This window comes from Nematolebias whitei, chromosome 5, assembly GCF_014905685.2.
Source record: "Nematolebias whitei isolate Nwh7 chromosome 5, NemWhi1, whole genome shotgun sequence".
Lineage (NCBI taxonomy): Eukaryota > Metazoa > Chordata > Actinopteri > Cyprinodontiformes > Rivulidae > Nematolebias > Nematolebias whitei.
Window position 1 is genome coordinate 24,345,132 of NC_056502.1, and position 25,841 is coordinate 24,370,972.

Sequence of the window (25,841 nt, forward strand, 5' to 3'; positions counted from 1 at the left end):
CTCAGTGTGTCAGGAATGACTCTCAGCAACCACATTAAATTTTCGCTCAGTAAACTTAAATCAGTATCTGGAGGTTTCTTCCTTTTTAAAGGGAGTTTTTTCTTTCCACTGTCGCCACTGTGCTTGCTCAGGATGAGACTGTGATGAAGTGAAGATTCAACGAGTCTGCTGGCTTCCGTAGAGAACTTTACTAATTGGCTTTTCTTGAATGTGAAGTGCCCTGAGTCAACTTCGTTGTGATATATAAACTGAATTGAATTAAACCAGGGATCTGACTCTTTGATCAAAACTAAAATAAAATTGAACTTTATAGGCTGTTATACAACAAAAAGAATGACTATTTTAGCATTCCTGTAATTTCATTTGCAAATATGTGGATACTAGTAATAATACAGAGTAATTATACTACTTTAACTTTATATCTCCAAAGTAAGATACTCAGCTTCTCCACAATTATGGTAAGTCAAGTCAAATTTATTTATAAAGCACATTTAAAACAGCAGCTGTTACCAAAGTGTTTATTCATGTGCAATTAAAAACACACACAAGCCTGCAATTCATTGGTTTAAAAAAAAATTTGGCTTTTTTTTTTTTCTTTACAAAAATCCAATCTTCTGTGATAAGAATGGCGACCTGCATATGGGCACCAGTGACCCCCTGCAACCCAAAAGTAAGTAAAGATAATGGATGGAAAGAAACTGTCCAATGACCTGACTGAAAATTGTTGGATTGTATACCTGGATTATTGAGCATGAACTTTTTTGGTTTTGAATCAGTTTGACATGACTGTCAACGAGGAAGAGGGCCAGCACTGGAGGGGGCGTGCCAAAGAGACCATCTTAGCACCAACATAACTGGTTTGTTCCATTTTGGAGTAAGCTGTTGGGAGGGAAAAATCAGTTTTGTGTTGTTTCCTCGACTGATGAAGTCTTCTGGATGGAAGGTGAAACGTTTCAGCACAAAAAGAAAAGAAACTATCCAGATGACCTGACTGAAAAATGTTGGATTGTATACCTGGATTATTGAGCATGGACTTTGTTGGTATCCAGTATTACTTATTTGTGAGTGGTAAAGTATGTGAACCTCTAGAATTAGCAGAAAATCTGATGTTGTAGATATTTATGCGCAAATACAGAAAAGTCTAGAGTCCACAAACTTTCAAGCACCAACACACTAACAGATGTTAACTGTAATATTATGAATCACTTTCAACAGACTCCTTCAAAACACTGTAATAATTGAACCTGCCACTGGGTGTCAGCACTGAGTTTATTGTCAGACGAGCACAACATGCTCAAATTATACAAAAATAAAATTTAATCCAGCATTTGAGAAGCAAACATGTTTAACAAACCAGCATAAGGAGCCAGATCAATAAAACCTTGTGTTGTACGATCAGTTCAAACTTGCAGCATTACGTGACCAGTTTATTACGAGGGAATGCCTCGGTAAGAAATACAGTATATTCAGCTGCCAAATGGAAATATAGACAAACAGAAAAGTCAAACTGCATGTAACTAATATCATAAACAGTATAAAGAAAACTAACTACGAAGATTTGAGGTTTACAGATCAAATACTGTAGCTTATCTTTATACACGTCCAGACTGCTATCAGATCATGAGAAACATTTAATTCTCTGTATCTTTCATTTGCTCCTTGTTTTTCTTCACTTCCTGAAGCTTCTTGTCCTGTAAAGTGTTTGAAGACATCAACTATTAAGGCATTTATATTTTGAACACCAAACATGAGGATTTGCTCCAAAGACCAGGACCTCACCTTCTCCTTGAACTTCTCAGTGAGAGCTGCCTGCCGGGCGGTGCGGTTCTCTTTGTTCGCCTCCATCTTCTGGGTGAGTTTCTCCTGCGCCAGCTTGCTAAACTCGCAGTTTTCCTTGATGGCCTTCTGGATGACCTCCTTCTCATGCTCTCGTGCCTCGGCCAGATGCTTCAGCACTACAGCCTCGTGGCTCTGACACAAAGAGACGATTTGGTGAGAAATAACAGATCGAGATTTAAAAACTCGTGGTAAATTTTTTTTTGCATCAAATTCTCTAGATACCCTGCGCCTTTCATCTGCAGCTTCCAGTTTCCTCTTAATCTCATCCAGGGATGTTTCTTTCTTCTTGTTAGGGGACACTGGAAATTCCACCTTAGCATCAGGGGTGGTGGGGCTCAGGATGACCTCAAACGCTTGACCTGACGCACGCTTGTTCAGCTCCTTCACTTGGATGTCTGTCAAACAGGAATACTGGAATTAATACTTTTATACTAGGTGTAATGATGTTACAATAAAAAGGAAGAAAATTCAGTATTTAACGTGTGAAGAAAAGGGGATTTACTGCTAAGCCTGTCACGATAACAAATTTTGCTGGGCGATTAATTGTCTCAGAAATTATTGCGATTAACGATAACATTGTTTGAAATTTGACAATAATTAGTAATTATTGTCAAATTTAAGAAGAAATGTTTATTTGTTTTGCATGTAGTATGTTTTTTGACCACCAGATGGCAGTATAAGACTGCTTAAACCAAAGGATGGATAGTGAGGGAGCGAGCAGCGTGTCCCATTAAGAAAAATGGGAGGGAGGCCCCTTGACATGACATGGGCTGTCTCTTTTTGGTTCTCAAAATGGTGGACGTTCGATGTGGTTTGAGCTCTTTTGCATAGCATTTTTCACATAAAGCTTTTAATTAAAAAAATCAGTAAACAAGTTCTCAGCTTCTTTTTTCAGAGAAAAACAACTTTTTAGACGAAGGCACGGATTTCAACCATGAATTTTGGAGCTTCGACAAGTATGAGTTTTTTTCCCGAGGTCGGCCTGTTATCTTAGCTCGTAGCTTAGCTTCTCAGCTTAGCTGCTTTTAACGACCCAAAAACATGATTTTGGATGATTAAAACAGATTTTAAAGATAAAAGAGAAAGGGAGGAGTCAGTGAAGAACACAGGAGTTGAGCCTTTTGTCATCCAGTGTCTTCAGTAGAAAGAGAGACACGAAGAAACGATAAAGCCGATAAATGAAAATGAGGTTGATAATTTTCATTTATCATGCGATTAATTTATTTATTGTTTATTGCGACAGGCCTATTTACTGCTTATCAAAACTGTGTTGAGTTAAAATGCTCTGGATATAAATCAGCTGGTAGATGAAGCAGCTCATCAGTCAAAGTGTCTTCAACATTTCACTGTTTGCCTGTAAACAGGTGAAGGAACTTTACCTAAACTCATTTATTAAAAATTAAGAGCCCGGTTGATATAGGCGTTTAGGGACATATTGGTATTGGTGATAATTGTCCCATTATGTGCCGATATAAACAGTTGGAACAAGTCATGTCCTTACTTGCACAAGGCGTAACTGCACAATGCTTCCAGCAGAGGGAGCATGCGGGCTACTTTCAAGTCATGGCTGTTCACTTTAACTTGCAGTTTCACGTTCAGCGCAGCCAAAGCAGGGAGCAACACTGCAGCATATTTTGCTGAACAAAGCATGGTAAGTTTATTTTAACTGATCTGAAAAATAAATAAAAAAATCAACAATGAATTTTCTTCAATCCACCAGCCTGCTTGTCATTGGCTATGTGCCTCTCAAGTTAGCAAGCTACGGTTGAGATAACCTAGCATTAGGCCATTGCCTTGTAAAACTTGATCCAGAACAATAAATCTAACGTAGAGGTAAATATATCAGTGTTAGTAACATTATCGTTGTCATCCTCAATGAAGTGCATTGTTTGTCTGAAATCTTTACTTCTCTGCAAAGAACAAACAACGCCGCTGCAGCCAGTACTAATGAGGCCTTCACCATACGATGACTGACTGTTTACACAATGAACAGGGAAAGGCGTTTTTTTGGTTAATTTATATTCATGTAACACACTTGATAACTTTATCTCTTAATGTGGCCATCTCTGTTGATTATTTACCCTCGTTGATGTTATTGTTAAGCACTTCGGTAACAGCTGCTGTTTTAAATGTGCTTTATAAATAAAGTTGACTTGACTTTAAAAAGCAGCTTTTAAAAGACATTTTTATTCAGACGAGCTTTTAGTTAAATGTTCTACTTACTGTTTTTATCAGCTGTTCTTATTGTTTTTGTTTTATATTAAGCCTGTATCTGTATTTCTGTGTAGCACTTTGTGATTTTATGTATGAAAGGAGCAACATAAATAAAGTTTGCTTATTTAAAACAGGTTTAAAAGTAGCTGTTTAGATTCTTAGGGGTGGACAAAGCTCAAAATGTTCAGTCATTATATCAGTTATCAGCATTAGCCGTACCCTCCCAATAGACAAAATTTCCAAATTGGTCAGGCTCTAGTAATTTAAATCAGTGCTTGTTAGCAGGGTTAAAAACAATACAGATGTGTGGCAGCTTGAAGAATTTAGAATCGGTGTAAATCAGGGATATTCAACTGGCAGCCCGCGGGTGACTTCAATCCGGTCCACCAATGACTTCATAAAAAAATAGAACATAATTTTTTTTGAGGGTTCTGGTTTTGTGTTCCGTTTATTGCATTTATGAAAGCAACAAATTAAAAAGGTAACAGATCATTGTAATACTTGATTTATTTACATAATGACTTTAATTAGGCTCAAAGGGATTAACTTGTAGAAATAAAGGTTGAAAAACTGCTGGATGTGCGGCCCCTGAGCAGTTTAATTGAATAGTAAATGCTTTTCTATGAAACTGATTTTTTTTTTCTTCTTTACTTCAATTCCTAACGATTCCCAATGTGTTCTAATGAAAAAATATTAATTATACTGCACAACAATTACATACTTTAGATTAGAATAGCAACTGTGTTCATGTATTTTACACTTACCTCCACAATGTGCCATTTTAGCAGAAAAGCTTGCTTTAATTTTTCTGTAAAAATAGAAAATCAACATTAAGAGATGCACTTTTGGTCATATATCTAAAGATCATACAAATCAGGTAAAATATTGCTTTACATTGTGTTTCACAAAATAGTTAAACATGTAATACTATACTGACTAGAAGACTAAATCTAAACCTGGTTTGCAGTTCAAGGTTCAAGTAGTTCAGAAGGTAAACAGATTTATTTTAAATAAAGCACAAGTATTATTGATACAAGTCACAAAGTTGAGATAATTGTTTTTGACAACTAAAGACAAAGAAAGTGACTGGTTCAGCTACACATTGTATGTTATATTATAATTAATCTAATAAATGTGCACTCATAACGTTCAGACACAATAACAGCCTAAAAACAAATACTGTACATTGAGTTCACTGTGGAGTTCCTAAAAGACAACTTTTATAATTAATATTTACACTTAAATGTCAAAACCTCAGTAAAAGATAATAAAATCCCTTGTACTTTTGCTTCTTAGCGATCCTAATATCCTCTAGCAGTGTATTAAATTTAAAAATAATAACAAAAAAATTGTGAGAACAGATTTTAAACACGTGGACTGAAAAACAAACCAAGACTTGGAACCACCCAATGACATCTTCTGAACTTTTACATGCAGATACGTACATTTATCAATTTATAATTATGTTTTGGGTGAGATGGAGGAGGATGACTCACTGTAAAAGCTGCAAGAATAAGATTATGTTTGCACTAATTTGCAGCAATTTAAACAGCAATAAAAAAGTTTGCTGTTTTACATGTCGACATGAAAGAAATTTGCTGTGGAGTCAAAATTGCCAATAATAATAATAATTTAAAAAAAGGTAAAGGACTGTTTTTCCCCCTTGTATTTCAGTCCAGCACTCTCTCCTGTTCCAGTCACACATGGCACAATAATTCATCCTCACAGAACTAATGCATGTTATGAACCAGTCACAACAGGACCTGACTCTGCAAGTACAACATGTTGTCCACTGCTCTACAAGGACACAAAGAAAGCCATGAATAAACACGGATGGGTTGGCAGGGCTTCTCATGAGTTGCCCCTGAGCTGAAAGCTGGTGCTCCCTCAGCAGGAGGACACTGAGCACACATTTCTGCAAGATCTCCTCTGCAAAAATGGCGGGGAGGAGCAATATGACTTTGTTGTACAAGACTGAAAAGCTCACACACTTCAAATCTGAAAGACTAAAAAAACTTGTAGAAAACTAAACAATGAATGTGGAGAGCTGAAACTGTTCAGATAAGCATATTTTAATTTCACGTGGAAACACATGGATTGAGTTACTAACACAAAAAACAATAACAGAAAACGTCCGTGTGAATAATCTGCACGACATATCTTTAAAAATATTAACCCAAAGCAACTGCTGAAGCCATTTTAAGCCCATTTTTCAATCTTTGTTGTCCTGTGCTTTAGTTGACCAACGGCCATAATCACAATCAACCGTTAACCTAATGGTTGGAACAACGAACGCAACTGAAAGAGTTCAAAACGAGCTTTAGCGCTGCTAACGCTTTCCTAGCCGGCTATACATCTGTACGAGAGCTTTATTCTCACCGTGAAGAGCAGCTCAGCTTGAAGAGGAAGCCTTTTGTCTAGCTTCTTGCTTCTTTTGAAACCGCCAACATCTGCACCTTCGCGCACAAAGTCTCCGAACGTTACGTCAACAGGGACGTCGGCGCTCATTGGTCCAAATCCACCAATCACAGCGAGAGCTGAAACTGCGCGCGGGAGAAGGAAGCTGGAGGAGGAGATCAAATAATAAATAAATAATGTATTGCTTGTTATCAAAATACATCAGTAAAACGTGCAGAAAATAATGATTTTATGTTCATCTACAACCGATTAACTTCTGAAGTCAACCAATCCAATATGGATGCCACAACCATTACAAAATGTCTACACTGTAAATGATTTTGTCAGACAGCTTGTTTTAATTAGTTTTCATCCACAGCTTTAATTGCCTAAAATAGACAAATAATGTTACCAGAAAAATGTGCACTCGCTTTCATCGACATTCATAAAGGTTATGAGGGAAATTAAAGCAAACAAATAAAAACAACTAGTTATAGTAAAAGACTTCCGGTGATCGCAGCGTGAGACTTTAATTTTGAAAAGCTTTCAAGGAACTTCCGATTCCGACTGTATTTTTTGATAGAAACTGATAAATTGACAGCGTTTCAGTCACGATACACACACTCAAATTACACAGTTTAGCGTTTTGGTGTGAAAATGGGAGCTTGTCTGGCTTTGTGCTCTTTAGCTAGCTGTGTAAGTATCTCGTCCTAAAACCTATTTTATCTTCAATTTTAACGGCTTTTGTTTACTGCAGTTTTTTCAGTTAAGCTAACGGCTAACCCAAAGCCTTTACTACACAGCTAATGAGACAAATTAAACTCGTATTCTAGCTTCATTAGTCATACGTACCTGCTATAAATTAATTTAAATATAGGTAGCTTGGGAAGCTAGTTAGCATTATAAATAAGTAGTGGTTGAGGAAGTGTTTGGACATTTTGCAGAAACACGTAAAACTACGGTATATCATGTGCCATTTTTGTATTTACAAAACAACTTCTTCATAACATTACATTTTAACTATGTTTGTTTTTTGTTATTTTTATTTATGCCACCAGATTATGTCAGCAGCTGTTTAGCCAGGTCCAGCAGGGCAAATGAGTCATTGCTGGAAAAGATGTAACTCGTGTCTTCTTTAAGACACTAAAGCTCAAATATTAAATATTTATTTAGGTTTAATTGAGGCATTTTTATTAAATGTTACACCAGTTTTTTTATTTGATTCAAATAGACATCCTCGCTGGAGAGAACCACTTGTTTAATAATTTACAAGCAGAGTTTTTTTTTTTTCCATTATGGCACTTCCTGTTTATGGTTTGAATTTGACCTGACTGAGCAACAGAATACAGGTGTTTGCTCTTGACTTGTACAAACCTTTACTGTGTTTGGTCTTTTTTTGTCATCACTCACAGGCCTCCTGTCTCTGTGGTTCAGCACCATGTCTTCTGTGTGGCTGCTGTCCCTCCTCGAATAACTCCACAGTCACACGACTAGTTTTCTCTTTCTTTCTTCTTCTGGGAACGATGGTGTCTGTCATTATGATCCTTCCTGGAATGGAAACACAGCTCCGCAAAGTGAGGCTTTGATCCTATCATATTGTAATACACAGAGATAAATTTTACTGTGTGAATTAGTATTTTTTAAGCTTCATATGCCTTTTTATGAAAGTAGTATTGTTTAAAAAAATTGTTTAAATTATGGCTAGAGTTATTTGTAGACATTTTCATATTGTTTCATTTGTTCAAAATGTGCTGTATATTAGGCCTGTCACGATAACACATTTCGCTGGGCAATTAATTGTCTCAGAAATTATTGTGATAAAAGATAATATTGTTTGGAGACAGTTTTGAACTAATGTAATGATAATGACATGTACATCTTCTCAAAGATCAATTAACGTTAATTTCAAAAGAACACTTAATGCTGGAACTGGAAAATAAACAAAACAACCAAAAATAAAATCGACTTAGTCTCGGTTAACAAAGAATGCATTTGAATAAAAACTAAATACAACAACAACAACAAAAAACAGTATGGAAATAAAAACTACATTCAAACAAAACTGTACGGATTATTAAGTCTGTAAATAAATTGCCTTTCAAAAAACAATAATCATTAGTGTTAAATTAAATGCTTGATTAAATGCTCCACTGATGGTGGACTGTCAGGAACTTGAAGATGGAGACGGCCCACCGGTTATAGTTTTTTGTTTTTTTTTCCATCTGGGAAAACTGGTTTGGATGATTGTGCTTTAGGTGCAGGTTGGTTGTATTGCTGCTCTTAGTTGCTAACGTTTTATGACAAATGCAACATACCGGTTCCCAAAGGTTCAGCGGTTCGCCTCGGTCATTTGGTTTGAATCCGAAGTGCTCCCACACAGCTGCTGTTGCGTTCGACTTTGAAACCAATTCCATTTCTTTTTCCCCCCAATATCAAACAATGTTTCTTTAGCTTGCTAACTCCTCACGGGGCTCTAATGCTGCAGAGGTACAAGACGATGTGCCTTAGCTGGCTACCTGACGTGATAGTTCACTCCCCCCTTAGGAAATGAAGAAGGAAGGGATCAATGAAGAGCACCGGAGTTGAGCCTTTTGTCACCCAGTGTCTTCGGTAGAAAGAAAGAGACACGAAGAAACAATAAAGCAGATAAATGAAAATGATCGACCTCATTTTAATTTAAAATGCGATTCATTGATTTATTGTTTATCGCAACAGGCCTACTGTATATAGGAAATTACATGAATCTTGACATTATTTATCATAAAACCTGCATAGATCAGTTTGATTTTAAACTGGTTTGTCTGACTTTCTTCTTTCATAGATCCCAGGGTTTTGTAAAGGAGGAACTACTGTAATCGGTGTTGAAAACCAGGTTAACTGTGAGGTTATTGTGGGGTACAAGTCTGTGTATCGCATGTGCTTCGCCATGACCTGCTTCTTCTTTTTGTTCTCCGTTATCATGATTCGTGTCCGTAATAGCAAAGACCCACGTGCAGCTATTCAAAATGGGTAGGCATTCTGTTGGGCCTTTTTTAATCAGTAAATGTGTTTCCCTTTGTCTTTTTTTGTTGTTGCTAAGAATATGTTTTTTTTTCCTCTCCTTTTCAGATTCTGGTTCTTTAAATTTCTTATCCTGGTTGGGATTACGGTGGGAGCTTTTTTCATTCCAGATGGAACATTTCATAATGGTACTAACATCTCTGTTAATTTATTTAATTTATTTTTTTTAAGTTTGGCAAACAGTGTCGCAGGGCATTGCTCTATGGGACTTTATTAAATCCTAAAAATAAGCAAAAGGGCAAAATGATACTGATCTTTTTGTTTTTCATATCGGTGATTGAAATCAGCCTAATGACAATGCATAAAATACAATACCAAGACATTTTTTTACCAAACAGCAAAGTATAACTTATAAAAAGGAACACAACTGGAGGTATCAATGCTTAAAAATAGTTTACTTGAACATCCTGATGCAGGCTCAATAATCCAGTTAGATAAGTCTAACACAGCTAGGTCATGTCCTCTGGACGGATTCATTATTGTTGAAACGTTTAGTCTTTTATCCAAAAGACTTCTTCAGTCTGAGGAGCTGCAATCAGTAATAAATGGCACCAAAGTGGATCATCCAGTTTGCTGGTGACATCCAAAGCTACTGATAGTTGTTCACATGCAAAAGAAGGATGGTCAGCCTAACAGTTGATTGTTGGTGCCCTGATGGCTGCTTGCTATCTTTGTCAAGATAACCTGTCCATTGTTAAACAGAGGCCTCTGTGCTCAACTGTCACCCTCGTACATATCTCACCTCTGCAGGGGGTTCACCTGAAAATCTCCAGTTTGAGACCTGGATTCAGAAACCTTCAGTTTCAGAACGAGGGCTGTTGTCATGTAAATGAATGTCCGAACTGCAGCAGAAAAGCTTTGGTTTCACGCAACAAACGTAGTAATAATAATAATAATAATAATAATAATGTCATCACTGTATGTTTCCATACAGTGGAAACCGGCAAAATTAGTCTCTGCATTTAACCCATCCACCACCAGGTGGTGCAGTGAGCAGCTATTTAAAGCGCCTGGGGAGCATTTTGTGCTGCCCAGAGACACCACGAGGTGTGCAGTGACCGGGGATCGAGCCTGGGACTTTCGGGTCCCGGGCTGGCTGCCCTGCCTCTACACCATCATGGCCCCATGTGTAAACTGGGCCTTAATGTTTTCACACCTGATAGTCCGGTAGACTCGGTTCGGGACCAATATTCATGACCTTTTGTTTACATTTGAGCTGGTGCGTTTGCATTCACACTGCACTGTGCAGTTGAGTCAACCTGTTGAACCAACCTATTCCCCCGCTCGCCTGTGGGGGCGCTGCACCAAGAACTACTGAAAGAAACGACACAAAAACCTCTGAAGACACGTCTTCTTCTTCTTCTTCTTCTGGAAATAAAAACAAAAACTGAGTGGCATCAAGTTTTAGCAGTTTTAGGAGTTATATTTTGTCATTTTTCAAAAATGGACTCAGCATGAGCAGAAGATGAGACAGAAGACCCTGGAGAATATTGTTTTTCACACAAGGCAGCTGACGGCTCCATATAAGATCAGAGAAATGTGTGTTTGTTCGTGAATGCAAACGCACCAGCTCAAATGTAAACAAAATGTTATGAATATTGGTCCCGAACCGAACAGAGTCTACCGGACTATCAGGTGTGAAAACAATCCAAGTCTTTTTATTATATTTGTATACATGTATGTTTTACTTTCCAACTGTTTTAGGAAACTTTGTCTGCTTTGTTTTTTTTTTGACAGTGTGGTTTTACTTTGGAGTAGTGGGCTCCTTCATTTTCATTCTCATTCAGCTCATCCTCTTGATCGACTTCGCCCACTCCTGGAATAAGATTTGGGTTGAAAACGCTGAAGAAAGTAACAATAAATGCTGGTTCGCAGGTAAAGCATATTAATAAAATAAATTAATAAAGCTGCATTTGACAAACGTGTTGAATAGGGTTGATACGAGAAAATATCAAGTCGATGCCAACATTTATAATTGTTGTAGATGTCTTTTTTCTGGGGTAACAGAAGAAATTGTAAATTTAGTCTGTGCTTGAGATACCAAACATAAGAGGGTTTTGTATGGATCTTTAAGCAATAAGCAGCTGACTCGGGTACCTCATAGCTGAAGGAAAATAAACTTCCAAATTAAAAAGAGGGGCTGGAGTTCATATTTTTTTGCTTTAATGTGTAAACAAAGGCAGATTTACATCCCAACACTTACTGTCCATCAGTTTGCTGACTCTGAGTCAGTGATATAATGGTCAGATGCACCATTTCTGCTGTGACTTGTGGGGAAAAAGATTACAGTATGTTGTGTAGGTGAAATGTTGAAGATGACTTGTAAATAAACCACAGAACTTCTAATTAAATGGTGACCGAGCATGAAAAATGAGAACTCATTTATGCATTAAAGACAGGAAGCTGTTTACAGAACAGTTTGAGTTTAAATATTAAAATCAGATTATTAATTCTAATGATCATTTTGACTGTAATTTTACTTTTATTTCCAAAACAAATCTGAATTTATTGTTGTGAAGTCTGTACACAATGTTAAAAAACTTTTAACATGAGCTCAGCTTGGTTAGACTAATGCAGTAACTGCTGGGTGTTTCTCCTAATGGCTGGTGGCTACTGGTAAAATTATAGTGCAAGTACCAGTTTCTACAGGGTTTCTTTTTTGTCTGCATGACAGAAATTGTTTAATTTAGTTCTTGTAATTTGGTTGAATTAAGTTTGCATTAATTTAACGTCATCTTCTTCAACTAGGCTTTTCCCTCATTCAGTGAACGATCTGTTCCTTAAGTCAGCAGCTGATTTGTCTGTTTCTCCACTTTTTTTATTTGTGTTACATTTTGTTTGTATTTCAGGGCTGCTGTCTTTTACTTTTCTCCACTATGCACTGGCTTTCTCTGCTGTGGTGCTTTTCTACATTTACTACACGCAGCCAGGTGACTGCACGGAGCACAAAGTCTTCATCAGCCTCAACCTCATCTTCTGCATCATCATTTCCATCGTCTCCATCTTACCAAAGATACAGGTAGAGTATTAGACTGGCTGACACGATACAGGTGATGTGGCAGATGAGTTTAACAAACAATATAATGGTGAAATTTGACATGGCACTTATTTTGTTATCTATTTTAGAGGAGATGACTTCTCCCCTTTTATTTATGTTTTCTAAAGAAAGGTTTTTATTTGTGGTGGCATTTATGTTAGTCTAGTTGGGGACTGCCTAGAAAGGCAGCCACTTATTATTATTCACTTGAAAAGAGTCTTGCTCTTCTGTCAACCTTAATGCGGTCCGAACCGCAACGTGTACCCCCACAAATGTTGTATTAAAACAACTGGCTCGGCACGGTGATGTGTGTTATTACTTTTATTGACATTTTGAGTTACCGTGGCAACATAATTTGCAAACAAAGATGCCATTTTTCTCATTGAAAAACAGACAGAACTCTAAGCATCTTCTAACTGCCACAGTGAGGTCACATGACCTAGAGGGAAGAGGTCTCTGAGCAAAACACTGCTTAACTTTTGGAGCCATTTTATTTATTTGTTAACCTTTATTTAACCAGGTAAGTCCCATTGAGACGTTTCATTGAGATGATTTTGATTCAAGATGGCTGCCACAGCTGCCTCAGCAAACACAAAATTGACTATAACTCAGTCATTCTTTGAGATTTTGAGCTGAAATGTGGTATCATCATAGCTGAGAGGGAGTCGTTATACATTCCTATTATGAAATATCCAAGATGGCCTCCTTAGCTAAAAGTTAAAAAAAATATGATAACTCCGCTACTTTAAAAGATATTGTGCTGAAGTTTGTTGTGGTGGTACCTGACAGCGATGTACAATACATTTTGAATTCAAATATAGGAATGCAAGATGTCTGCCAAAGCTACTTTCAAATGGATGCAACTGAGCTGTTTTTAGAGCTGTTCAGCTGGAATTTGGTGTATTGGTAGTGAGCAATCCCTAATAGACTGATTGCAAATCAAAAATCCAAGATGGCTTTCTGAGCTACAAATGAAGAATACTACAGGGCCTTCTCAAAAATTTAGCATATTGTGATAAAGGTCATTATTTTCCATAATGTAATGATAAAAATGAAACTTTCATATATTTCAGATTCATTGCACACCAACTGAAATATTTCAGGTCTGTAATTGTTTTAATACTGATGATTATGGCATACAGCTCATGAAAACCCAAAATGCCTGTCCCAAAAAATTAGCATATCATGAAAAGTTTCTCTAAACAAGCTATTAACCTAACCATCTGAATCAACGACGTAACTCTAAACACCTGCAAAAGATTCCTGAGGCTTTTAAAAACTCCCAGCCTTGTTCATTACTCAAAACCGCAATCATGGGTAAGACTGCCGACCTGACTGCTGTCCAGAAGGCCATCATTGACACCCTCAAGCAAGAGGGTAAGACACAGAAAGAAATTGCTGAACGAATAGGCTGTTCCCAGAGTGCTGTATCAAGGCACCTCAGTGGGAAGTCTGTGGGAAGGGAAAAGTGTGGCAGGAAACGCTGCACAACGAGAAGAGGTGACCGGACCCTGAGGAGGATTGTGGAGAAGGGCCGATTCCAGACCTTGGGGGACCTGCAGAAGCAGTGGACTGAGTCTGGAGTAGAAACATCCAGAGCCACCGTGCACAGGCGTGTGCAGGAAATGGGCTACAGGTGCCGCATTCCCCAGGTCAAGCCACTTTTGAACCAGAAACAGCGGCAGAAGCGCCTGACCTGGGCTACAGAGAAGCAGCACTGGACTGTTGCTCAGTGGTTCAAAGTACTTTTTTCGGATGAAAGCAAATTTTGCACGTCATTCGGAAATCAAGGTGCCAGAGTCTGGAGGAAGACTGGGGAGAAGGAAATGCCAAAATGCCAGAAGTCCAGTGTGAAGCACCCACAGTCAGTGATGGTCTGGGGTGTCATGTCATCTGCTGGTGTTGGTCCACTGTGTTTTATCAAGGACAGGGTCAATGCAGCTAGCTACCAGGAGATTTTGGAGTACTTCATGCTTCCATCTGCTGAAAAGCTTTATGGAGATGAAGATTTCATTTTTCAGCACGACCTGGCACCTGCTCACAGTGCCAAAACCACTGGTAAATGGTTTACTGACCATGGTATTACTGTGCTCAATTGGCCTGCCAACTCTCCTGACCTGAACCCCATAGAGAACCTGTGGGATATTGTGAAGAGAAAGTTGAGAGACGCAAGACCCAACACTCTGGATGAGCTTAAGGCCGCTATCGAAGCATCCTGGGCCTCCATAACACCTCAGCAGTGCCACAGGCTGATTGCCTCCATGCCACGCCGCATTGAAGCAGTCATTCATGCAAAAGGATTCCCGACCCAGTATTGAGTGCATAACTGAACATGATTATTTGAAGGTTGGCGTTTTTTGTATTAAAAACACTTGCCTTTCATTGGTGGGATGAAATATGCTAATTTTTTGGGACAGGCATTTTGGGTTTTCATGAGCTGTATGCCATAATCATCAGTATTAAAACAATTAAAGACCTGAAATATTTCAGTTGTTGTGCAATGAATCTGAAATATATGAAAGTTTCATTTTTATCATTACTTTATGGAAAATAATGACCTTTATCACAATATGCTAATTTTTTGAGAAGGACCTGTAGAAATCAGCCATTTTAAAAGATATTAAACTGAAATTTGGTGTTTTTTACTTGCACCGTTGAATTTGAATGCTCTATAAAGTTTGTCTCAGCTGCAGTCGGTTTGCTTTTGTGAGCCGGTCATTAAAGTGTTACGTCGTGTTGTTCACAGGAAGTTCAGCGACATTCCGGTCTGCTCCAGGCCTCGCTTATCTCCCTCTACACCATGTATGTCACCTGGTCTGCAATGACGAACAATCCAAGTGAGTGACCTGATGTCATCTTGTATACTTGTCAACAGATTCAGTTGTCATTGCACTCACTGTTTCCTTCCAACATGTGCACATGCTGTTAATCTGCTTCAGCTTTTTGCTCATAAAGGTGAGTTTAAAAACAAAGACTTCCTGTCTTTTAGCTCATCTATCTTGTGGCTTTTAGTTTGTTCTGATGGACAGTCTTGTGATAAATGTAGGTTGATGTTTTTTAACTTATTCAGACTTGATGCAGCTTTTATATCCCACTTTAGAAATAGCTGTGTCATTTGCATCTTTGTTGCTTTTCAAGCCTGATACAAAACTTATCATTTTCAAGACGCATTAATAAAAGGGCAAAAGTAAACTCTTACACTGAAAAACAAAAGTGTGGCCTCTTAGAGGCTCGAAAACACTTTTCGTGAACAGTGATGATTCTGATTTTGACAACACATTCAGGAATATTGTAACACTATTTTAAAATTGATTTGAGGTCTGTGGAGCGGCTAAAATCCTATATTTTTAAAGCTAATGGTTGCTGTTGTTCCTGGTAGTCTTTGGTTTTACTGCGCTCAATGAAGAGTCACTATGCAGATCTTCATTTCGACTTAAATCATAAAGTCATTTATTTCCTTCACAATGTCCATTTCCCTTGCCATTTCCATTTACAACCAAATAAATCCGCCCTAACTTAAAACTAATTACAGTAGAAAACTGTTTGCCCCTTCCCATTAGCAACACCTGAACAGAATCACACCTGTGGCTTAAGTAGTCCCCTCTCTCTTCAGACATACTCGGTACACAAGATAAAATGCGCCACTTGGGGAGATAAACACAAAAAAACAAGATAAATGGCTCCTACAGTCTGAATGGGTTAAAATATAGACACCCACCACCCAGTTGTATAAAAAACTTACAGTACATCTCAGTGACACCTAAGTCTGGGCTTCTTTGAAATGTTATTATTTTATATGACCAAGTTGCTGTTTCTATAACAATAGGAAGAAAACAAAGTATTTGAATAGTTACATTTATCTTTAAGGTTTTAAATTGTTTTGATGTTACTATTGGTGATTAAAAAAAGAAACATTTACACCTATGAGTGCTATATCAGTATTTTAAAGGTGTTGTCGTCTACAGGGATTCAAGTTCCTCGTTGCCACGACAGATTTGTCATTTTGAACGTGGACAGGACGGATTTCTGTCATCTGTAAAAATGAGGAGAGAAAAACACGTGTTTTGTTGTGGTCTCATTAAATCCATCCAGTCTAATTATGAAACAGGAACTAAACTGATGCTGCTTTCAACAAAAGGAGAACCACAGTCATAGTTTTATTCAATCAGTGCAGGGTGGGCCGTGCTTTCTGATGTAGTCCAGGTGTAAGCAGTGCTCCAACTTTGAGAGACTGTGGGTGGAAGCACCAGTCCTTCCAGTTCCTGTCCTGACCCAGCAGCGTCTCACCGGCTGCAGCGCACACAGCTTATATGAGAAACTCTGAGACTCTGTTTCTGGTGCTTTAGGTTGTATAATTAATATTAACACGAAAAGACAAATGCCCCACATTATAGAAAAGATGTGTGCCACTGTTGAACTGTATTTTTCCCCCAAGCCCACAAAGTTCTCTCTGTGAGAAAGTCAGTTTCAGTTGTTTGTAGTTTATCATAAATCTCTGCTCATATTTCAGTTCTACATGGTATTATAGCATCACCAAAGTGTTGTGGCTGTTTGGATGTGATCGCTTGCTTGCATTTAGAGACACACTGAGAGGTGACTACTGTGATAAGTGTAATAAACAATCAAATATGAAAATAAATAGAATGACTACATGAGCTGAAATCCTGTAAATATAATTACTTTCAATGACATTAACATTTTAGGGAAGAAATCTGGCAAATAAAAACATTGTAAGTTTAAGTTAATTTATACTGTCTGAAGGACATGGTGCTCTAATTTATATCTGACAATCCCTCAATTGAAAACACTAAAATGGCATAATCAGACAAGTTGTTAACACCACTCTCTTCCTTCAGAACGCCGATGGTCTTGAGGATCTAAATGGTGCAAGTTAAAGTCTTCAAACTTCAGCACTTCATTAGAGAACATTATATCATGTACTGACTCAGGGCATGTGCACGGTATGCTCCTCTTTTGTGAAGTGACCGGTACACAGGATTACGCTCTCAAACGTGTTACTGAGGGGTGGGTGATGTGTGGGTAACCTCGGAGTTATTTTTAAAAAATCAGCCAGAAGATTTATGTGTTTTAATCCCTGCATGTAGATCGAGCCTGCAACCCCAGCTTGTTGAGTCTGGTGTCAAACGTCAGCACCACTCAACCGTCTGTTGACAGTAACTCTGGACATGTGCAGTGGTGGGACGCTCAGGGAATCGTTGGTTTGATCATCTTCCTCTTATGTACTCTCTACGCCAGGTACATTACCTGTGTTAAAGACATTCACCTTGTTTTGTACAGTTTGTATGCTTTCTAATTCTCTTTTCTTTTTCTCTGTCTTTTAGTGTCCGTTCATCCAGCAACGCTCAGGTGAACAAGCTGATGCAGACAGAGGAAGGCAAGGGGTCCGGAGGGGAGGAAGTTGTGGGTGAAGATGGTATACGCAGGGCCATGGACAACGAGGAGGAGAAAGTCACTTACAGCTACTCATTTTTCCACTTCCACCTCTGTCTGGCCTCCCTGTACATCATGATGACACTTACCAACTGGTACCAGTGAGTATCTGCCGTCAGTTCGGTTTATTTATGCAGCGCCAAGTCATAACAGAAGTTGTCTCAGGGCATTGAACAGAAACGTTCACTAACATAAAAAGCCAATTATTAAAATGATCAACAAACCACTGGATGTGCAATAGTGCTTACAAATCTGAGAATGCTATTTATGATAAAAGATAATAAAATACTTTAAAAAAAATCAGAAGTCTTAAACCAGTTGAAGGAAGGAATTACAATCGATTGATGGCACAAACTGCTTTTTGCACATTTAGTTTAGTCCAGTGGTTCTCAAACTGGGGTCCCCGGGGGTCTGTGAGCCAGTGCTCACTCCAACACCAAATTTTTTTTAATTTTCTTAAAATTTTCTGGTGGAGAAACCACGCCCACCTCCCCGCCTGCTATTTGTGTTCCGGCATCCATCAGTTTCCAAGTGAAGCCCTGTCGCTCAGTATGACTACTGCTGTTCTGATCCTCTTCAGTTTTATGTAAAGAGTTTTCTGTAATAATTTGAAGAAGAAGCGATACATTTATTATGTTCATCGTGTGAACAGGTGAAGTTTTAAAGTGGTTTTTGATACCGATAATTTTCTCAAAACTGTAATTTTTGGAAGTTTAAATTAAAAATTTAGTTAATTGAGTTTTGAATGAAAAAATACCCCATGTTTAAAAGTATAAAAATTGTATTAACACTATTAAAGAACAGGTCTTAAGTATTTATGTTACACAAATATTTCCATTGCATTAAAGAGACAAGTTGAATAAAATTATTTAATAAACATGAGGGTTATGAGGGTGTCCCTGAACCCAAAAAGTTTGAGAACCCCTGGTTTAGTTGTTGTTTCTCGTTTTGTCCACCAGAGGGCGTCTTCATCAGTAATGTCTTCAGTCTTGGAGCAGAGATTGATTTTTGTGTTATTTAAAAACTGCTGTGTTTTAGAACAATAAATACATTTTAAATTAAATGATTCTTGATCAACTTTAGCTGATGATGTTGTATTTAACTTTACCTCTTTGTGTGTCCTCAGACCGGACATCAGCACGCAGGCCATGCAGAGCAGCATGCCAGCTGTGTGGGTGAAGATGAGCTCCAGCTGGTTGGGCCTCGGGCTCTACCTCTGGACCCTCTTAGCCCCTCTTATCTTCTCTGACAGGGATTTCAGCTGAGCGTCTCATATCTTTGGGTTGACTTTAAATGTGTATTTTTTTTTTGTTTGTTTTGTTAGTTGTTTTTTTCTCCATATTAGACAATTTGAAGGATGCTAAACAGTGATCTAGAAAAATATTATGTAAACCTGTTTGTTTTTTGTTTGTTTTTCTTTGTTCCCACATTGTCTGGCAGTTGTTTGTTGTTTTACTGCTCGTGCTGTTTCAATAATCATCAGAGGTGTAAAAGTTTACACTAATTACTTTAGCTGATCTGGTGAAGGCTTTAGCTGTAAATTCTGTTATTTACCATTAACCAAGACACTTTTCCTGAGGGGAGTTCTAGTTTGAACTTTAGTATTTCTGTGCTGTATTTTAAGTCACTTGTGAAAACTCGACAAGAAGGCACTTTCTCTGTACCTCGGAAGTTTTATTTACAGATTCTCTTTCTGATCAGGCCTCTCTGATTAGACAGGTCTGAAATATCCCTGATTAGCTGGACTCCTTTGCTACAAGGGGGAGCAACCAGGAGACCCCTGCTCCGGAGCCCCAGCGTGAGGTGAGTGCGAGCGCTAGATAAGACTAAGGAGGCACACCCTGCAGATCATAACAGGGCTTCCCTGGTGCTGCTAAGCTGCCTGCACAGCCACGTCACTGCATCTTAAGCCAGAGAGTCCTAAAAGACCTCCAGTCTAATCTCAGCTCTTCCTTGCTTCATTTAAGACCATTTATTCCTGGTGCTAAGCTGTTCCATGACTGTGCTCAGCCTCGGACGGCCACAGGCAACAATCTTTACTTGCAGTCTGATGCAGCAGGGAGGGAGACTTGTTTTTAGCAGGTCAGCAACCTGCAGCGGGGAAGTCCCACCAGTCAAAGCTTTCACTTTGCACTACTTGTGTTTTTAGAAATGCCATCATTTCCTTAAGTTCGGCACGTTCTCTAGCAACACAAAATAATGTATATATAACAACCGCACTCGACAAAATGAAAATGCATTTCAGAAGAGATTGACGTTCTGTTTGGTTGTGTTGGTACAGTACTTATGCATCATCTGCTGATTACCTCATTTCAACATGTCTAAAAAGAATAGGATCAGTATATTTTGCACTTGTCAAAAACATTTTTTTATATAATACTTGAACTGTAAAAGCATTTTGTCAGAAATTTCAGTAGGTATTTACGTGAATCACATATCCTGTGTTTGTGGCATCAGATGTGGGTTGTGAAAAGTTTTTCAGATTTTGATATTGAAATGTTTTTACCTAAATTGCTGCACATTCAATCCCTCCAGGGTTTTTTTTTTTTTTTTTTTTTTAATGCTGGATTGTAATGTCACATTTCATAACTCTATGAAGTGCCTTTTTGTAGTCCTGTGTTTCAGAAGGGAAGTTGTTCATGATGCTGATGTGCTTATTATGCCTTACATTGTTGTGAGTCGGTCATCGCATGCCATTAGGCGTTGGTTTGATACTAAATAATTGTATTTCATGCTTTAACAGTCATTTAATAAAGATCAAAACTTTCACTTTGTGCTTTTAGTTTGTTTTTGTGTCCTACTGAATGAATGTCATTCAGTATAAAATTGAATAATTAAAAAAAAACTAGTGATTATTTTTTTAGCATTTATTTGCTAAGTAGCATTTTTAACTTGGGAGTGCCATAAATGGAACGAATGACTGCCCTCAGCAGGCCACCACAGTGCAGATGGTGTGGTTGCACTTTCCTTTTTCTGTACATCACCTTACAGAGCTGAGTTCTGACGCACCATGAGAGGAATTAGGGAGGAGCCTTCATGCACATCATGTTCTGTTCGCTCAGCCCAGCCTCACCTACAACTGAGGCAACTCAGAAAAACATGTAAACATCTGGCTGATGGATTGATTTGTCTCCAGCCAGCAGCTGTAAACCGTCCGTCACGTGTCAAACATTTCCCTTTGTTAAATGATGTTTTTTGTGACGTGTTAAAGGAAAACGATGGACCTGACGAGTCTTTCCATGTTATTCCTGGATTCCAGCAGTAAACGTGTGAGCTGTCAGCTGCTGCTGTGTTTGTCCCTCTCGCCTCGCTGGCAGACGGAACATGTTGGTTTTGGCTGCTCAGTCTAGTATCTGCGTGTGGAAATAAATGTTCAGGACACACCACCTCTTGTGGACTCGCACCCTCCCACAGCACCACCCTGCACTCGTACAGCTCAGTTGTGATTTCATCATTCCCCTGAAAAACACGCTCCTTAAACCCTGTGAGGAAACAACACGTGATCAAAAAGCTGTTGATTGAAAGAAAAAATATTTAAAAGAGAAATTTATAGTTATCAATTGAAATTGTCTATAATTTTACTATCATCTTATGATGAACACAATCTGTAACTAGCATGTCATACAAAAGGTTGATATTTTATAAGATGAGGCACAGCAGTGCTTCTAAACTCACGTAAACTTTATTTTTGCCTTTTTATAACTAGTTTTTTTTTTTTTACTCTGCTGCATTTATTTAACCCCCGGTCAGTTTTTCCAGTTGTATACATGTTCTATTGTTGTGTTAGCAAAATATTACCTGAACCACTGGATACATTTTAATGTAACTCTGAAAGCAGCCATTGGGTGAGACTTTTAAAGCCAACCCCGTTCATGATGGTCACCACAGCTAACCGAGCTCAGCTGAAACTTAAATGGAGTTAATTCTGTCCGTTTTACGAAAACGGCTAAATTTCATGTGGTAGTTGAGAATCATCTCTTAGAGCAAAGAACAATAAATTTGTTTTAAGTCCATCTGAAGAAAATCAAGTTTCTCACTTTCCACAGGACAATAATATATATTTAACAAGTTTTTTATTCACGTTTTTCCTGTTCTCTGCCTGTGATTGGTTGACGTTCATGGTTAAACCCAACCTGAAGGCCTAAGGTCAACCCATTTGCTTCAGGCACCAAGTACAAGCCTCTCAGATATTCAGCCTTTATTTATTCAGAAGAATCACACTGAGACTACACCACTGGTTTAGTGGTGAGGTATGGTAAGGATTCATGTAGCTTACTGTGACACACCATCTGCACTTTAGTCCGTTAATACAGGCGCTCCAAAAATGAGACAAAACTGAAAAGTCTCAGCATTGATTTAAATCTCGTTTGACTAAATGTTTTCAAATGTATAAAATCCCCTTCTGAAATGAGTTTAAAAGACCAGTTCATTAAAAACCTAAACTTGGTTTATAATGTGGGCAAACATTGAAAACTGACATTTTTGTCAAAGGGGTTCCAATAATGTAATTTTGAACAAACTGGTACAGTTGGAGCTTAAATTTCCATTAACAAAACCATGGCCTTCTCCTCTGCTCCTGTGTCCTGGAACATCCTGCAAAAAGATCTGAAGTTCTCGACCTTGACCTCTCCAAGTGGCTTCAAACATCCGAGTTCATGGCAAAAACCAACGCAGACATGTTCCTGTTTTTAGTATTTTATATCACTCTATAATGCTGCTGTTTTAGTTTAGTTTTTTTAATATTTCATTTATTTTTCCCGATTTATATACAGTCTTTTATGATTGTCTACATCATTCTTTGTTAAAACAGGTCTCTCTTGTCGATGAGTCCTCGAGGCTCAGTGAGACTAACCTGTATAAATAAAGGTTGAATGAATGTATGAGAAGCGGCAGCTCTGCCATCGTGTTCAAGTTTGGCCCGTTCAAAAGAAGAAAATGTGAGGACATCAACTGACAGTCAGTACTGGTCGAGCGATACAAATATAAGACGTATTGAATAAAAAGCAGTGAAGACAGCTTGGATGTATGACTTCCATTTCCCTGAGGCTGAAGCGCTGCAGATTAATGGTTGGGAACTTTCTGGTCCTCTCGACTCTTCCCATTGACCCTCTGAGCACCAGTATGACTTCATGGATCAGACACATGGAACTGGGGAGTCTTGTGAATTTACCTAATGCTCCTGGGCATTTGTTGTAAACTCATTACTAACAGATGTTTTATGTAACGTCTCAAGAGACTTGTAGCCACTTGTTTTAATCTCTGACAAAACTCTTGTAAAAAAAAAAAATCATCCAATCTGTTATTGAATTAAGCATTTCTAAAGTAAGTCATTTTCTATCAGTCTCATCTTAACCTTGAGAACACAAAACAACATCTGAGAACAAATTAGCAACATGTCATAAATCTCCCTTTTATTTCCCACACTTCTCAGACATGAAGTCATTCCTCCTCTCAGAATAGATTTAAGGCACGCTCCGACTTTGGCCTTCGGCTGCAGCGTCATAAATCCCACCTTCCCCTCCTCTGTTATCAATGGAGGCAATTTGTGGCTGTAGGAAGAGGTCAGAGGTCAGTAATGTGCGGATTATGAACCACTCAGTTGGTTAGGCATCCTGGGATTTTAAATCCCAGGTTAACTGATTGAAACAATTCTTAATCTCCACTTCAGCGTTTTGCCCCCAATTTTTTGGGACATTTTCAGTCCACCCCCCTTCAAGTTTACTGTTACAGTCGAGAGGCACACGGTTTGCTTTGTTCGAGCGCGGTGCACATCCCTGCCCTTCTGTTGGGCACAATGACTTCAGCCTATCTTGAGGTGTAATTGGGTTTTAAGGAGTTTAATCTGGGACCATTAAATTATATTCTGCATGCAGGGGAAGTAATTGAGTTTGGCCCCTGCTGGCATACTGCATGTGCACTGGAAACATTTACCCAACATTAAGGCCCAATTAGGCTTTTCATGATGGGAAACTTGTTGCAGGATGATTCAGGTCTCTCTTGTAAATGAGTCCTCGAGGCTCAATGGGATTAACCTGTCTAAATAAAGGTGGAATGAGTTGCTGGATGATGAGATACTGATGCCTGACTGTCTGACAGGAACCCCCCCCCCCCCACACACACACACACACAATATGCAGCTTTGATTGTATTTGTTTCCTCAATGCTCTCTCTGTGTTTTCAGGTTGTAGCTCAAGGTATTTGACTCTGAAGTAAAGAGTGTGTGTTTGTTTTGTTCTCCAGTGCACATGCTACCCCCCCCCCCCCCCAGCTCTCAGGAGCAGCAGTTATATAACAGCCTGCGCAGCCGGCGTCTGCTGTGAGCCAAACGCCAGCCCAGTCTGGTTACATAAGGCTGTCAGAGTCATATTGTAGCAGCAGAGTCACTCACACCACAGCATGCCCCTGCACTCCTTCCACCGTCTCCTGCTCTGTCTCTCGCTTCCTCCCACCATCTTTCCTCCACACATCTCCTCCTCACCCTCCCTGTTTTTCCTTTCCTTTCCACTTTTCTCTCCCCGCTGCAGTGCATTTCTCCAACAACAAGAACAAAGACTGAGTGCAGACATGGCTCTGAGAGGATGAGACCAAAGCTGGATTCACACAGTCATCAGAAGTTCTTGGCCTTGAAAAGTCCCCTCTGATGTCCCGCTCACCTTTAGGGGCGCATTTGATCTCCACCTGTCGGTGACCTTTTACTATATGTGACCCCTGAAGGCTCTGCTCCTTGTTTTCCAAGTTTTAGAAGGATACAGCGAGGAGATGTACTTAAGTGAAGCGAAACGTGTGCCTTATAATTTTACCAGGGCGCACTGTCTCGGTTTAAGTTTGGAGCTTTTTTATAAAATGGTTTAGGGTTATGATGTGGAAAAGGTCACACACGGACGTTTGAGCTGGTTAAACTTTGCCAAAAGTTTAGCAAACAAATGTCAAAACTGTTCCATACAAATTCATCAAATGTAGAGACTTTTGTCTTGTGTCTCTCACTGCTGTGAAATGTACAGTTTGCTCTTATATCCACCAAGCTTCATCAGATTGTAACTTGGTTGCTTCTTCAAAACTGGACGTGCGTGATCGCTGTCACTTATCTCCTAAATGAAACGCATTAAAAAGTCACAAGTCTTCTGCTGCTCTCGGTTCAAACATTTTAAAGATGCAACCTATAGTTTTTGCAGAACAACTGTTTTGTACATCAACATGCAAGTATTCTTTTCTAGATGAGTGTTTCTGAAAGTGGTGTGTGTGTGTGCGTGCGTGTGTGTGTGTGTGTGTGGTGGTAGGGGGGTCAGGATATCACTCCTATTTGTTTCTGTCCTAAAAATGTTGTAGGGGATGAAAAAAAATAAGTATCCATTCTTTTATCTATCCATCTAAAATACAGTAAAAATAGATAAATTGCAGCTTTTGATAATTAATATTTGTTGGTTTTCTGTGCATCAAATGGACTTTATTTTTTTATTATTCTAAACGTGATGTACATTTGTCTTATGTCCACTTTTAAATGATCAGAGGCTGAGGGCATGCTCCCATTTGATTTTACTTTATATTGGGAAAAAAAAAAACTACGTATAAACACTGGGCTCATTTTGTTTTGGTGTTATTGGATTGTGTGTGTGTGTGTGTGTGTGGGGGGGGGGGGGTTCTTTTACAAAGACATAAAAAGTTTGAGAACAACTGATTTAGATTATTAAATAGTTGACGTTGTAAAATTGGGCAGTAGCTGCATTAAAACCCTAACAATTTTTAAATTTCTTCTGAAATTTTCCATAATAATATTGTGTGTGTGTGTGTGTGTGTGCGAGAGAGAGAGAGAGAGAGAGAGAGAGAGAGAGAGAGAGAGAGAGAG

At 38.7% G+C, this 25,841-nt stretch overlaps 2 protein-coding genes across 2 annotated transcripts; one reads left to right on the forward strand and one right to left on the reverse strand.

The window, feature by feature from the left end:
* Positions 1-1,389: 1,389 nt before the first annotated feature.
* On the reverse strand, positions 1,390-6,525 carry stmn1b (stathmin 1b). The gene is made up of 5 exons (XM_037677044.1): positions 6,433-6,525; positions 4,818-4,861; positions 2,062-2,234; positions 1,780-1,971; positions 1,390-1,691 (listed from the first exon to the last, which is right to left on the reverse strand). Exons 2-5 carry the CDS (start codon positions 4,831-4,833, stop codon positions 1,632-1,634), a joined length of 441 nt encoding a protein of 146 aa, XP_037532972.1. The 5' UTR covers positions 4,834-4,861; positions 6,433-6,525; the 3' UTR covers positions 1,390-1,631.
* A 489-nt stretch (positions 6,526-7,014) lies between these two features.
* On the forward strand, positions 7,015-19,263 carry serinc2l (serine incorporator 2, like). Its single transcript, XM_037677043.1, has 10 exons — positions 7,015-7,146; positions 7,863-8,024; positions 9,272-9,459; positions 9,559-9,638; positions 11,248-11,385; positions 12,360-12,529; positions 15,294-15,384; positions 17,653-17,803; positions 17,890-18,099; positions 19,125-19,263. The coding sequence occupies exons 1-10, from the start codon at positions 7,108-7,110 to the stop codon at positions 19,261-19,263; spliced, it is 1,368 nt and encodes a 455-aa protein (XP_037532971.1). The 5' UTR covers positions 7,015-7,107.
* Positions 19,264-25,841: the final 6,578 nt, after the last annotated feature.